This window comes from Mirounga angustirostris, unplaced genomic scaffold (assembly GCF_029215605.1).
Source record: "Mirounga angustirostris isolate CCGP_5_RB_7025 unplaced genomic scaffold, mMirAng1.0.hap1 SCAF_12, whole genome shotgun sequence".
Classification (NCBI taxonomy): domain Eukaryota; kingdom Metazoa; phylum Chordata; class Mammalia; order Carnivora; family Phocidae; genus Mirounga; species Mirounga angustirostris.
Genome location: NW_026991720.1, coordinates 19805242 through 19819507, shown reverse-complemented (window position 1 = coordinate 19819507; position 14266 = coordinate 19805242). Strand labels below are relative to the sequence as shown.

The following is a 14266-nucleotide window of genomic DNA, read 5'->3' as shown; positions in this document are numbered from 1 at the left end:
TCCCTGCTTGGCGAGGAGCCTGCTTCTCCCTCTAACCCTCCCCCCTCTCATGTATTCTCTCGCTCTCTCAAATAAATAAATAAATCTTTAAAAAAAAAAAAAAAGAATCCTGTTAGAGTAACACATCTTTATTATCCAAAGTAGATAAAGAATTGTATCTTCTCTTATCTCCCCCTGCAAATAAAGAGTTCACCTTGCACATAAAAAAAGGAAAGTTTCTGCTGTTATCTACTGGTGTTCTTCTGAGGGCAAGAAAATGGATAATTGCTACAAACCAGGTCCTTTTGAATGTATATCACCTCTCCCAAAATACAAAAGATCACGACAAACATTTTTTTTAATAAGTACACTCAAAAATGACTTTATAAAAGTATACAGTATCATTTCATTTAGCCAGTATCCTGTGCAATGTGGAAATTCACAAGTGAGAAATTTTCTGGAATACTGAAATTTACAACCTGACATGCCAAAATTTTTCCAACTCAAAATAATTTAGAAGGAAACTTTAGTTCTAATATGTATTATTCCATTCCTTGTCCTTAAACAGAGTCTTCTTAATCCCTGCTAGTGTTACAATTATGAATATATTATTTCATTAAGCAATACCACACAAGGCCTGCTAGACTGGCTAGGGCTGCCTGCCTCCAAGTTCCTTCTCCATGATTATAACATGCCCATCCTGCTGTGGCGTTTTTACTTCCTGCATGTGCTCATCATGCATTACTTTTTGATGCCTTTTTTTATTTATGTCTCCAGTAATTTCTCCTTTGTCCATTTGCCTGCCCTAAAAGTCCCCTTACTCTTTCTAATACAGTTGGTACAAACTACTATACTACAGCTTAAAAACTTAATAAACTTTGCTTAATTGTGCCCCAAATAAGATCACACAGGCAATGGGGACCTAATTTGTAGCTCACTCTCTGTGCAACCTTTAAGTTCAGAATCTCTGAACATTGTTTCATCAGCTGTAACAGGAATGATAGAAGTCCTTACCCATTTCAAGCAATTATTAACACCAAATAAGACACTGGACTTGAAAACTCTTGGTTAAATGAAAAGTGCTAAAAATAAGTATCAACTATTTTTGTTGTGATGCTGGTTATTAACAAAGTTCATGAGGAATATGGCACTACATGAAAACGTTATGTGATCCCTTTTGGGTTTGGAGCTATGATTCCAGGCGATCAGCTAGCTGTGTTTCTGAGACTCAGACGAAAGAAACTATAAAAGGATTAATGTTTACTGCCTAAGTAGAAAATGTATATAAGTAGGCCTATAATCTCCAATAAAATTTATCCTGTGACACCGACTGGTGTTCTTTCTTATCAAGAGAATATTAAACACAATCTGGAATTAAATTTACAGTCAGTGTTTTAAACAGGCAGAGGATATTTAAACACAAAGTATAGGACTTTGTAGCTATTTGTCATAAAAGATCGAAGAATGGAGAGAAGTTAGCTAGAAAACTCCTCTAAACTTTTAATCTCATCAACAAATTTCTATGACAATGAAGACATCTGATGAGTTTACCACAAGTAATCCTAAATTATTGGTGCTGATCATTCCATTACATGTTTTTGAAAATAGCTTGGTGCTGTCTGAGTAAATCATATTCTGCCTGGGGCTATGTAGCTTACCTCGAATTATTTCAGAATCATCTAAAATGACTCCTTTTTCTATTAAAATGATGAATGGGCTAAATGAAGTATGTAATAAATACTGCAGGTTTGTAAACAGATTCCTGCTCTCTAGAGAATGGAGGCCTTACTTCATTGGTAATTCTGCCCCTCGGTATTTTCAGGAGAAGTCATCCTTAAAATATAATTAGTAAAGAAAAGAGTGGAGAGAGTCACATTGGAACAAAATGCTGACTGTCTTTCTGGTTAAGGGGATAACCCTAGGCTATATGAAAATAAACCCTCCCACCCCCAGAAGCAGGACACAGTGTAAAACATTAAGAAATTCAGAAAGAGCATTAACTCAGTCCCATTTAGGAATCATAACTAAGCAATAAAACCGGGGATACATAAAAGAAATAAGTATAGATATAGAGCTGTTCAAGAATGTCCAACATTGTGAAAAATTTAATGTCCAAAAAACAAAAATGAAGATCTCATTGTACATGGCATGTCACATAGTAAACATTACTGTTGTTCAATGTACTGCTGAATTCACGAAGTCACAGGTCCACCCACAAAAGGTTGAAGGCAATTCTTCAAGGCTATATCAAAACTGCCAGTGGTGGGTGAGACTTATCATGAAGACAAACTGAAAAGATGACTGGTGAACAAAAAGGAGCACATGTGCCTTACAGTGTCATTCACAACATAATGTGCAAAATTCTTATTTGGGATATGTAAGGACTAGCAGACTTCATGATACTTACGTTAAACTTCTAATTTGTTAAAGGTTAAAACAAACACTGAGGGCCATATTTCTTAGCCTCTTCAGTAGGAGATGAGATTATGATGTCAGTTCAATAAAATTCCAAGGCCCTAATGACAGTTCATTTCAGACCAGGCAGTGAAGCAAATAAGTTAACAATAAATGCCAGGTCATTATAAAGAGACGGAATTATAACCAACCCTTTGCACCTAGTTACCTATGGATTTTTACTCAATGTTCTCCATACCTCACCTTGACACCCATGATGACCCAACTGATGGGACATCAATAAGCTATTTATGGCAGGGCTACCACATAGGACACCACTCAACAAGAGTCACCCAGTTTGCAAGCAACTTGATGCATTTTTTAAGTACATTTTGAATGGAAATATGACAGCACATTCTAAGCAGAGCTGCTCCTCACAGTGGTCCTTTAATAGAACTAGTCGTTGGTAAGAACATCAATAGCATTATACTCAACTGTGCTATTTCTTCTCTAGTCACTTCGTCAGCAAGGTCACACAGCCTGAGAATACTTTCTTGGAAAAAAAGGAACACAAGCAAATTGCCATCACCTGTTCATTGTGTTCACTGGACAGATCCGTCATCCCTGACGGTGAGATTTAATCTCCGCTCCTGGGAGAGCACTCAGCCATCCTCTGCTCCAGGCCCCTCGGTATCTGTCCAGCATGGTATCATGCTTCTCTAAGGCTATTTGATAATGTTGAGACCCCAGGTATTTCTGTAAAGCTGGATGAGAAGGGAGTATGACTATGTACATTTGAGAAATATATTCATCTGGTTAAGCTTTCAGTATATAAGCCATACTGAACTCTGTCATACCGATCCTATTCTTGCTCTGGGCTCTTAACATAATGGCTACACTGAGACAAAACATGCTTCTCCTTTTCCACTGCAGGAGCAAACAAACACACCTGAAGCCATCCTCCTTTCCAAGGGATATTTCATTAACAATCTCTTCATAGGGCTATGTGCCCTCCTGCTGACAATACTAATACTGCTTTAACACACACAGGAAGTAAGGACCATACATCATAACAAAGAACACAGAGACGACATGGCATCTGAACACTTTGTCCTGGAAATGATAATGGCCTGCTGAATCTAAACACACAGGAGTGATGCCGTGCACTCTGCTCCCATGAGTCTTGAGGGAAAGAATGAGACCTGTAGATGGATCCCAGGTCCCACTCTTACCAATAGCACTGAGGAAAATATCTTACACCTACATAGCTTAGATCCCCCAAACATAAAGTAGAAATTCTACATTTAAATAGTCTTCAAAAGCAAAAGCACAAAATCATTAACTTCATTTTTGGCATTAAAAGCAAATTAATACACCATGCATGTCAAAACATTTGGGGCTTGGTGTCTTTTGCAAGAAAACCAGCACATGGTTTATATAACCAGAGGCAGCACATTAGTAGAGATTATAATCAAAGTGCTAAATTGCACCCAAAAACCTGCAACAGTTTTTTTAAAGTATGCTGAAGTGCCCACTAAAAGACCCCAGAAGGACTGCTGCTCCACTGCAACTTGACTCACCTGGTTAATTTTAGTGACACTGAAAGCCCCAAGTGATGGGTCTTACTGTTCTTTTATGGAGAATTTTTGAGCAAGAACCATGTTGACCATTTCAAAATGACAACCCCAATTGCATCCTTTGCCCTTGGCCAGAACCTCACTTATATTTGGGCAGCAGTGGTATTCTTATCTACTTCTTTTAATTTAGTCATTTTTCCTCCATACCCCAAATTTCAAAACCTTTCTCTCTTTCACCATGAAATTTCAACTGTCACAGTTTGAAGCACAAACAAAACACAGAACTGAAAAGCACACAGCACAAAATTAATCAATTCTTCTTCTTGATTGCTTCACTGGTGCATTTCAGACAAAAAGGAAACTGGGGATAAAAAGTGACATTTTGGTGAAACAGTCACTTAAATTTAGAAAAACTATATTTATGCATTTTCACCTACCCTATTTTTTTTAGTGTTATTTTTTCTAAACACTATGAGGTTTTACAGATTCAAAGAAATAGGATATTAGTAGAGAAAAAGTTCAAGGTAAGAATGACCTTCCCACAAACCCTACACTTGATAGGAGACTCTTCGAGGCAAAGCAACCAGAGATAGTACATCTTTGCATCTCCGGCAACTAACAGCACCTAGCACATACTAGGTGTTTAATAAATTTGCGAAGGAGGGGAATGTGGAAAGGGACCAAAATACATAATGATCTAATGATTTCATTTAAAGTCAAACAAAATAATTTGTGCAGTATCTGAGGCCAGAACTGGGAAGATTCTGAAGTCACACTTCACAATATACACTTAACCTAGAATGTTTTTAATTGATTGCTACTTTTTCTATTTAAAGTAAGAGGGTTTCTAATAACAGAAAGCTTGTGGCTACCCTTCACACTTCTTTCAACCATTCAAATCTAAAATCCTAATAATACTATCACCTAAATATCTCTTACATCTCCTCTTTTCTCTTCATCCCCACTAGCACTGTCCTAATTCAAGTACCACTTGTTCTCTCTTGGATTAATGTGAAGACGGCTAACTTGTCCATTTCCATTCACTTCCTCTTCTATCCTTCACACTTCACTAGAGTGAGAAATCAAAATGCCCATCTAACCATTTCATTTCTCCCCTTCAAAACCCTTCCATGTATCCAGTCCAGGGTTCTTTGGATTGCACACATAGAACTCATGATCTTAGCCCTGCCAACTTCTTCTGCCTCACCCCTCAACATTCCTTGCCCTGGACTTCTCACTCAGCAATTCCTTGTAGTGTCCCATTGTCCCCGTGCCTCTCTGTTTTAACCTGCAATATTGAAGGCTGGACCATCCCTACTCCTCAACCATATGTGCAATTCCTGCTCACACCTCAAGACTCAGCTTGGGCACCACTGCCCTGAGAAATCTTTTCTATTCTTTCCCACTTCCTCTTCCATTTTCAGGGCCTGAATACATTCAATTCTTCATTTATTCAATCAACAAGTATTAACTGACTAATTCCCCTTTGCTAGGAACTGGTATATACTGGGTACTCAAATACGTGTTGAACAAATAAATGCACATATAACAATGAGTTAAAAGAAAGTCCCTGTTTTCCCAAAAGGGAGAATTCTCACAAGAATATAAGTGCCATGGCTCTCTAACAGAGTTAGCCCTTCTCAACATTATTTTTAAATATATCAGTCTCCCACATTATACTGTGAATTTTTTTCCTTCTTTCCTTCTTTATTTGAGAGAGAGAGAGAGAGAGCAGGGGGAGGGGCGGAGTAAGAGGAAGAGAGAGAATCTCACGCAGACTCCACAGTGAGCACAGAACCAAAAGCAGGGCTCGATCTCAGGACCCTGAGATCATGACCCAAGCTGAAACCAAGAGTCAGGGCTTTAACTGACTGAATTTCTTAAGGACAAAAGTTTGTCTTTTTCATTTATATATCCTTGGTATCCAGCCCAGTGTTTCTCATACAGTAAGCACTCACTAAAACATTGTCCAATGGGTGAAGGAAACTATTTCACAATAAAATGTATAAATATTTAAATATTTCCTTAAGTAAAAGCAGGTTCTTTTAAAGTTGAGGTTAAAAAAGAAAAAAGAGGGATGCCTGGGTGGCTCAGTCAGTTAAGCATCTGCCTTCGGCTCAGGTCATGATCCCAGGGTCCTGGGATCAAGTTCCGCATTGGGCTCCTTGCCCAAAGGAGCCTGCTTCTCTCTCTGCCTGCTGCTCCCCCTGGTTGTGCTCTCTCTTGCACGCTCTCTCTGACAAATAAATATTTTTAAAAATTTTAAAAAAGGAAAAAGAAAATAAAACAGTTCTGTGGTGATAACAAAAAATGACTAATGTCAAATCAGCAAAATTTAATTAAGACAAAAGAAGAGTATATCAAAATTTTAATCAGCATTTTAAAAAGAAATCAAATGCAACTGCAAAGTTAAAAAAGACACAACTCCCAACTCTTTAATTTTTTAAAAATCAATGACACAGCAAATGTTAGATTCATATGTACGAGATCTTAAGGATTCACAGAATGTCAAGTTGCACGAACTTTACAGGTTGCCTGGTGCTGTCCTTTTATGTAATCTTCATTCCTATGGAGGTGCTTTCCTGTTCCTAGGAAGCATTCCTTTAATGTGAATTCCATTTAGCATTTCCATGTAGGTAAGATAATCAGTGAACTGCCTCTCTGCGACTTCTGGGCAAAATCAGCGGGCTAAAATTATCATTCCAGTGAGTGAGAAGTAGGGTGAGGGGCTGCTTTGGTCTTCTCAAATCTAAAGCAGCACTTATAGCTTCTCCAGCTAAAGCAATTCTTCCTGAGGGGAAAGTCCAATCTGATTCTATTTTGAAACTTCAGCAACAGGACTCCCGTGACTTTGCCCTTCAAAGAGCCTCTGTAAAGCTAGCTGCTACAACTGTGGGACGAGAAGCCTGGACTCCCAGGCACAGAGAAAGCAATCTAAATGTCAACTGTCAGTGGGCGGAGGAAAATGGGGACTGGGGAGGACTTAGTTTTATTTCACAATACCAATATCACATCAGTTTTGTTTCTTTTTTCCTAGTTCTCCTGAAAGAGAGCTTTCCAATTCCTTCCAACGTGTGAACCCCAACCTCTACTTTCTTACAGGCTGCGACATTTGGGTTCTAAATAAAGAGGAACAAATCAATGTCTGACCATCACTCAAACAGTCCCACATATTAGGGTTAAGAATGGCAGCAGTGAGGGCCCAGCCTCACAGCAGAAACATGCTGACGTTCTCAGGGTGACTCTCACATGAATCATGGGTTCTGGGGATGCCCGCTTCCCCAGCTTAGGATCAAGGGGCTGAGGGACAACATTAGACTTAAATCACAGTCCACACCGCATGTTTTATAAGGTGGGAGGATGTAGAATCTGGAAACCTGGACTGTACATGTAAGGGGGAAGAGAAAGAATGAACGTTTATACCCTCTAAATATTACACGTGCAGGAATGCTTATTTCCTTAGAATTTTTTCTAATCTTTAATTATGGCAAAATACACAAACCAGAAAATTTGCCATCTTAACCATTTAGAAGTGAAAAGTTCAGAAAAGTACATTAACACTGTTATACAACCAATCTCCAGAACTGTTTTCATCTTGCAAAACTGAAACTCCAAACCCGTTAACAAGTGCTCCATTTCTCCCTCCCCACAGCCCAGGGCAACCACCCTTCCGTGTTCTGTCTCTATAGATCTGACTACTCTAGATACTTCATCTAAGTGGAATCCTACAGTATGTCTTTTTGTGACTAGATTATTTCACTTACCACAATGTCTTCAAGGTTCATCTATGTGTTAGCATGTGTCAGAATTTCCTTCCTTTTTAAGGCTGAATAATGTTCCATTGTAAGTATATAGCGCATTTTGCTTATGCATTCATCTGCTGATAAACACTTGGGTTGCTTCCACCTTTTGGCTATTGTGAATTATGCTGCTATGAACATGGGCATACAAATATCTCTTTGAGACTCTGCTTTCAAATCTTTTGGATAAATACCCAGAAGTGGGATGGCTGAATCACGTGGTAGTTCTATTTGTAGTTTTTTTGAGAAACCACCATAATGGTTTCCAGAGTGGCTGTGCCATTTTATATTCCCACCAACTACATCCTTGCCAATACTTGTTATTGTCTGTTTTTCTGATAGTAGCCATACTAATGATTATGAGGTGGTTCCTTAGTAATTTTTCTATTTTCTATACTATCCCTGTATTATCTTATTTGGAGAAAATTCAGTGAAATACATTCAATCATTAAAAGTGATCATGCAAACATATTTATTAATAGAAAAAGATCTTTACCCTATAGTCTAATTTTCTTTTAATATGCAAGTTATTGTAAGAGTTATATGAGACTATGTATACTATCACCTCTGTTTGGGGAAATACATATAAACATATTAATAGAAATGTTTTATACAGGGGCGCCTGGGTGGCTCAGTTGGTTAAGCGACTGCCTTCGGCTCAGGTCATGATCCTGGAGTCCCGGGATCGAGTCCCACATCGGGCTCCCTGCTCGGCGGGGGGGTCTGCTTCTCCCTCTGACCCTCATGCCCTCTGTCTCTCACTCTCTCTCTCTCTAATAAATAAATAAAACCTTTAAAAAAAAAAAAAGAAAGAAATGTTTTATACAGACTTAGTGGAATGTGGAAAGGAATATAAAAATAATAAACCAGAATGTTAACAGTAATTATCTCCGGATAGTGATAACTTAAGTGATCTTAGTGTTTTTTCTATTTACTTTCTGATTTTTACCCAATGAATATGCATGCCTTCTATAACGAATAATAACAATACAGGGCGTTAACCTTGTAAGTAGGTTGGGAATCATCAGGTACCTAAATTACTGTGGGCAGCCATGGTGCTTTGGCCATGAACTACCACTCAAATGTCTAAGAACACTCAAGCCAAAACAGATCAACTATAATCCTATTGTATAAATTCTACTTTTATTCCCTAAGTGCTACAAGGGCTCTATTTGGCTAATATGATAGGGGCTAAAATCTGGAAGATACTGTAATTTGCCATCTATATCCTATAGCCCCAGAATCAAGAAAGAAGAGACCTTCAAAACATCCCGTCTCTGGACGTTTCTTTCTTGATCCATCACTTTTGTTCTGGCTTCACTGTCCACCCATTCAGCTGGACCCTGGATTAATCTTTGGAGAAATGGATTCACTACACACAGGCTTCTTTTTACTTTCTCTAATGGCACATGACCTCTCCAAGAAAGGACCAAGGGAAAAAAACTACGAGAGAATATAAATTGACCCTTTTCTTATCAATTTTTAAACAATTCTCAATTGCCTGCTGAGCTAGGGACATCACCCTCAGTCCTCCATTCAAAGTTCTCCATTATATAGTCTCATTTTACCTCTCCACTGAGTTCCCAACTAAACTCCAATGAACACTAACGGTTCTGAGAAGTTACACGTGGGTTTCTAGAAGGCTGAAGTAGGAGGTAAGCAGTCAGGACCCCAGGCTTCAACCAGAGCAGCCCCACTTTTACCTAACAATGGAAAATCGTTTGAGAAGTTATGATGCACAAAGAAGACAGAACCTTATTCAGCCATTAAAAACTACATTTCAGAAGAATATTCACTGATATAAGAAAATGTTCATGGGGCGCCTGGGTGTCTCAGTCGTTAACTGTCTGCCTCCGGCTCAGGTCATGATCCCAGGGTCCTGGGATTGAGCCCCGCATCGGGCTCCCTGCTCGGCGGGAAGCCTGCTTCTCTCTCCCACTCCCCCGCTTCTGTTCCTGCTCTCGCTATCTCTCTCTGTCAAATGAATAAATAAAATCTTTAGAAAAAAAAAAAAAGAAAAGAAAATGTTCATGATGTTAAATGCTATATGCAGTATTGTCCAAATTCTTATATATTCTAAGTATGTAACAGACCTAGGAATAAACGTTTTGAGAGGAAACACATCCCAGTGTAATCATGCTTATGTAAGAATGACAGATCTGTGGGTGCCTTTTAAATTTTCTCCCTTCTATTAATAATCATTTTTAAACATGTTTATGTAATCTGTGCTTTTAACATTTTTTTAAATAGCTCTTTTAAAAAAAAGGATTCCCTTTCTTTAAAAAGATTGCTCCTGAAAGCCTTTGCTCTGCATTTCTCCCTTTCTAAAGCACAGAAAGTGACTGATCAAACCTTACTTACTCACCTTTGCCAGAGACTTCCCAGACTAACATCTGGTGGTTGCATGCAGAGAGAGAAACAGGATAGGCTGCCTGCCCCAGAGGTTTCAAATACAATGAAATCAAAATCAGGGGGGCGGGGAGAGCAAACAAGCAATATCCCTTCAGGCAAGATGCATATGCCACTGTCTCACCGTTGATCTTTACCAATAATTCTCCAGTTACCTGCCTTAAAAAGTCCTTCACAGTTAATATCAGCAAACTGCCAACAACTTGTAAAAGGCAAAAACCAAGAAAATCTAAGCAAAGAGAAAGAACATGTGTTTTGTCAATACTAACAGCTGGCAAGGAGTGCTTAGCTTTTTCCAAACATCAGAGATCTCCTTGTAGACAAGACATTTCTACTAAATCTTTTTTTTTAAATTTTTTTATTGCTATGTTAATCCCCATACATTACATCATTAGTTTTTGATGTAGTGTTCCACGATTCATTGTTTGTGCATAACACCCAGTGCTCCATGCAGAACGTACCCTCCTCAATACCCATCACCGGGCTAACCCATCCTCCCACCCCCCTCTACTAAATCTTTAATGCTCACCAGGTGCTTTGCCTTGGCTCGTTCTTCTTCACTTGATATCCTCTCTCGAAGAATAGCTCTGGTTAACTGCTCATTAGCAAAAGCCCTCTCTCGGTCCAGTTCTTTGCCTTGCTTTAGTCTAAAAAGACAAGAAAGGACTAACTTAGAAAGAATTATTTTATTGATTATGATTTAATGAAAAACATGAATAAGAAGAGAAATGGCCAAAATCACCTTGACCTATAATTTATTAAAAGCGGGTATGTTTTCTAGTAAGTCCCCATGCAACCTCTACCCAAGCATTTAAAATAGCAGAATTCAAATCCCTGAAAAGTTATTGTTAGGACTGCTAAACTAGTTTTGCAAAGTTCTTCTTATGTAAAATTGAAATGTGCCCACCTAAAAATTCCATCCCTGGTGCCTCTGCTTGTCCTCTGGCGATACAAGCAGTAAGTCTAATTAACAAGCCATCTACAAGACAAATATTTGAAAGTAACCATCATCTTCCCCTCAACACTGACTCATTCAACTGTTTGTTGAATACACACCAGCTGTTGGGTGAGGCACTCATGATACAGTGCTGAACAAGAAGGACGGGTCCCTGTCCTCATGGATCTTATATTACAGCAAGGAACTAAAAACATAATTAAGATGTCTTCCCTCCAGATGAATTACTCCCATTTTCCAACAATCCTCATATGCAAAAATGGCCAGACCTTTGAACAGCAGGGATCCTCACTTCTGGAATGACTCCAATTTGTCCCTTAGCCCCAGACCAAATGTAACACTGTGGACATAGTCTAGCAAAACAAGACAGCAGAACTTCACCTCCAAGATCTGTACACAATACTAATTCTTTTAATGAAGCATCCGACAGCACTGGGTTTATCAGTAATCTCATCACACAATTACGTCATATTAAGTTACAATCCACTAAAACCCCTCACTGTGCATGAAAAAGATAAATTACTTTGGCACTGATTTTCACCATAATGCCTGGCACATAAAGGCATTCAGTAATCACTGAATGAGAGTACATTTTAGTCTAATCTTATGGACAAAGATTTTCTGATTGCCTTTTCATCTCTTGAGAGAATAACCCCTCTATACCATCATATCCCCAAAGGTACAAGCAATGCTTTAAAAAGAAAAGGTAAAATTGCTATGTTGGTATAAGTGAAATTCTGAGTGAAATCTACTTTATAAGTGGGAATGATGAGCACCAAACTGAATTCAATACTAGTCTATCAAATTTTAGTTTTAAAAAGGTTCTTGAAAAGAACTGAAGAAAATAAAAACTTGTTACTATTTTTAAATTGCCACATCATCCAGATACTCTGAAATTCTCAGAAATCAATTACAACCAAATTTCATTATAATCAATTATAATTAAAAATATAATCAGAGGAGTGCCTGGGTGGCTCAGTCCGTTGAGCATCTGACTCTCACGTCATAATCTCATGGGTCCTAGGATCAAGTCCTGAGTTGGGATCCCTGGTCAGAGGGGGTCTGCTTCAAGATTCTCCCCCTCTGCCCCTCCCTGCATTCTCTCTCTCTCAAAAAAATAAATCTTTATATATATATATAAAATCAGAAATTACCTTGTGAAATATATTCCTAAAAAACTGAACCTGTGTTTTTATGTCTTGAATAAAGATGAGTAACAGAAAAATATTAAAACCTACACTTTGAAATTCTCTAATGCAAAAGTAACCTCTAGAAACTTTTCCTTAAGCAATAAGTATAATTACACTTACACAAACCAAATTTCTCCGTATTATTTCACAGTAAGTTCAGCAGCATCAATGCTATCAATACAGTAACTCAGTGGACGTGCATAATCATAAAAGAACACTGATAATTAGAAGTCTCGTCATTTCTGCAGAGCAGCAGTTCTAAAAGTATACATAAATCAGCAGCAGCATCCGTGGGAACCTGTTAGAAATGCAAACACTCGGACACCACCCAGTCTACTGAATTAGAAACTGTGGGGGTAGTGCCCCATAAACTGCCTTTTAATAAGCCCTTCAGGTGATGCGAATGCATACTAAATAAAATGAGAGTCACAGCCCTCAATTAGCAAAATATACTTCTCCCCAAGTAAATCCTGGAGATCTATAAAAGGAGAGTAACAACAAAAATGAAGTGGTCCACATAAGGATAGTGTGCTGGTAACTGTTGCGGTTACTATATCAGAATGCAAAACGGTGCAGTTAAAGCATTTTACTAGCATATCACCTGCAAGTAAAAGGTATTACCTAGGTTACAAGTCAGGTGGAAACTAAAATAAAATAATAAAAATTACTATCATGCATAGATCACCTACTATATGCCAAGCACTGTGCTGGGGACTTTACATACAGATAGACAACTATTATAAAAATCACATTATTAGTTCATCAACATAAAATGAATGCTATACAACTAGATTTTCTCATATCTACCACATGTGGTATATCATATTTTAAAGTATTGTTTATCTAATAATAACTACCTATTTTTTCTAATTTAGTTTACTTGCATATGATATCAATTTTAATTACAAATGGAGTTAAAAGGGGCTCAACTTTAGAAGTTTTGGCAAGTTAATGAAAAAGAAGCAAAAACTTGAGCACAAAAGCCTTCAGTGTTATAATAAAAATAAAAATTATCAGTTTATAATAGCTGGTACAGATGCACAAACTTTGGAGTTGGGAGTCCTGGGTCCAAATCAAGGTTCTAGCACATACCAGCTGAGTCAATACTTGAGTTAATCTCCCTGGGTCTTGTTATTCTGAGTAAAATGAACCAGTATAATACCTACCTTACAGGGTTCTATATACACAAAGCACTTAGCATAAAGCACTCAACACTGTTAGGTGAAGTAGTAGTAATAACAACAGTACCCACTATGGGGTCAGGAATACAGAAAAAGCGGTAGTTTTCTGAAAAGAAGAAGAAAATCTCCAAGTTCACTAAATACACCATGACTATATATGCTTTGTCTTCTCCATCTTTTTTTCCAAGTTCTCACCAATAAGAAGCTCTACTTTATTTTTATTATCTTCATGGACTTCCAAAATCAAAAACTGACAATGACCTGCAGACCTATCCCTTCATATGCTCCTTCGTTTCCTTCCCACTTGCCTAAATATATATATATACACACACACGCACATATATATCCTTACATATATATGTGCGTGTGTGTGTATATATATGTGGTAGGTAATAAATTCTTATTACCTATCAGCAACCTAGCTGTGCAATCTAACAAACCTGTTTTCTCAGCTTTAAAATATAATGGTTGAACCATGTAATTTTAATGTCCCTTGCAGGTAAAAGTTTTACAAACAACATACATTAAATACATTATTCTCCATCCCATAAAAACTCTTGAGAAAGTTCGTGGCAGAAGATAAATGAAACAAATCTATCTCCAAATTTTATCATTTTCACTCAGTGGGCATTTACATTTCCAGTCTCATCCTTGGACTTTCCCACTACTTGATAAAAACTATGAACTAGGTAAGAACAAAGGGGATCCACAAATTCATTCAAGATATAATTACGGGGTGCCAGACATTATTCTGATTACTGAAAACAAAATGGTGAGCACA

General features: G+C 37.9%; 1 protein-coding gene across 5 annotated transcripts in view; it reads right to left on the bottom strand.

Moving 5' to 3' along the window:
* The window catches only part of CHCHD3 (coiled-coil-helix-coiled-coil-helix domain containing 3), a 274616-nt gene that overhangs the window by 163267 nt on the left and 97083 nt on the right, over positions 1–14266 (bottom strand). For all 5 annotated transcript variants that reach the window (XR_010406367.1, XR_010406368.1, XM_045864249.3 and 2 more), the window contains exon 4: positions 10689–10806. Coding sequence is in view for 3 of the 5 variants with exons in the window: in XM_045864249.3 (XP_045720205.1) it covers positions 10689–10806 (118 nt within the window). In the remaining 2 variants the exon portion in view is untranslated. The remainder of the gene's footprint in view (positions 1–10688; positions 10807–14266) is intronic.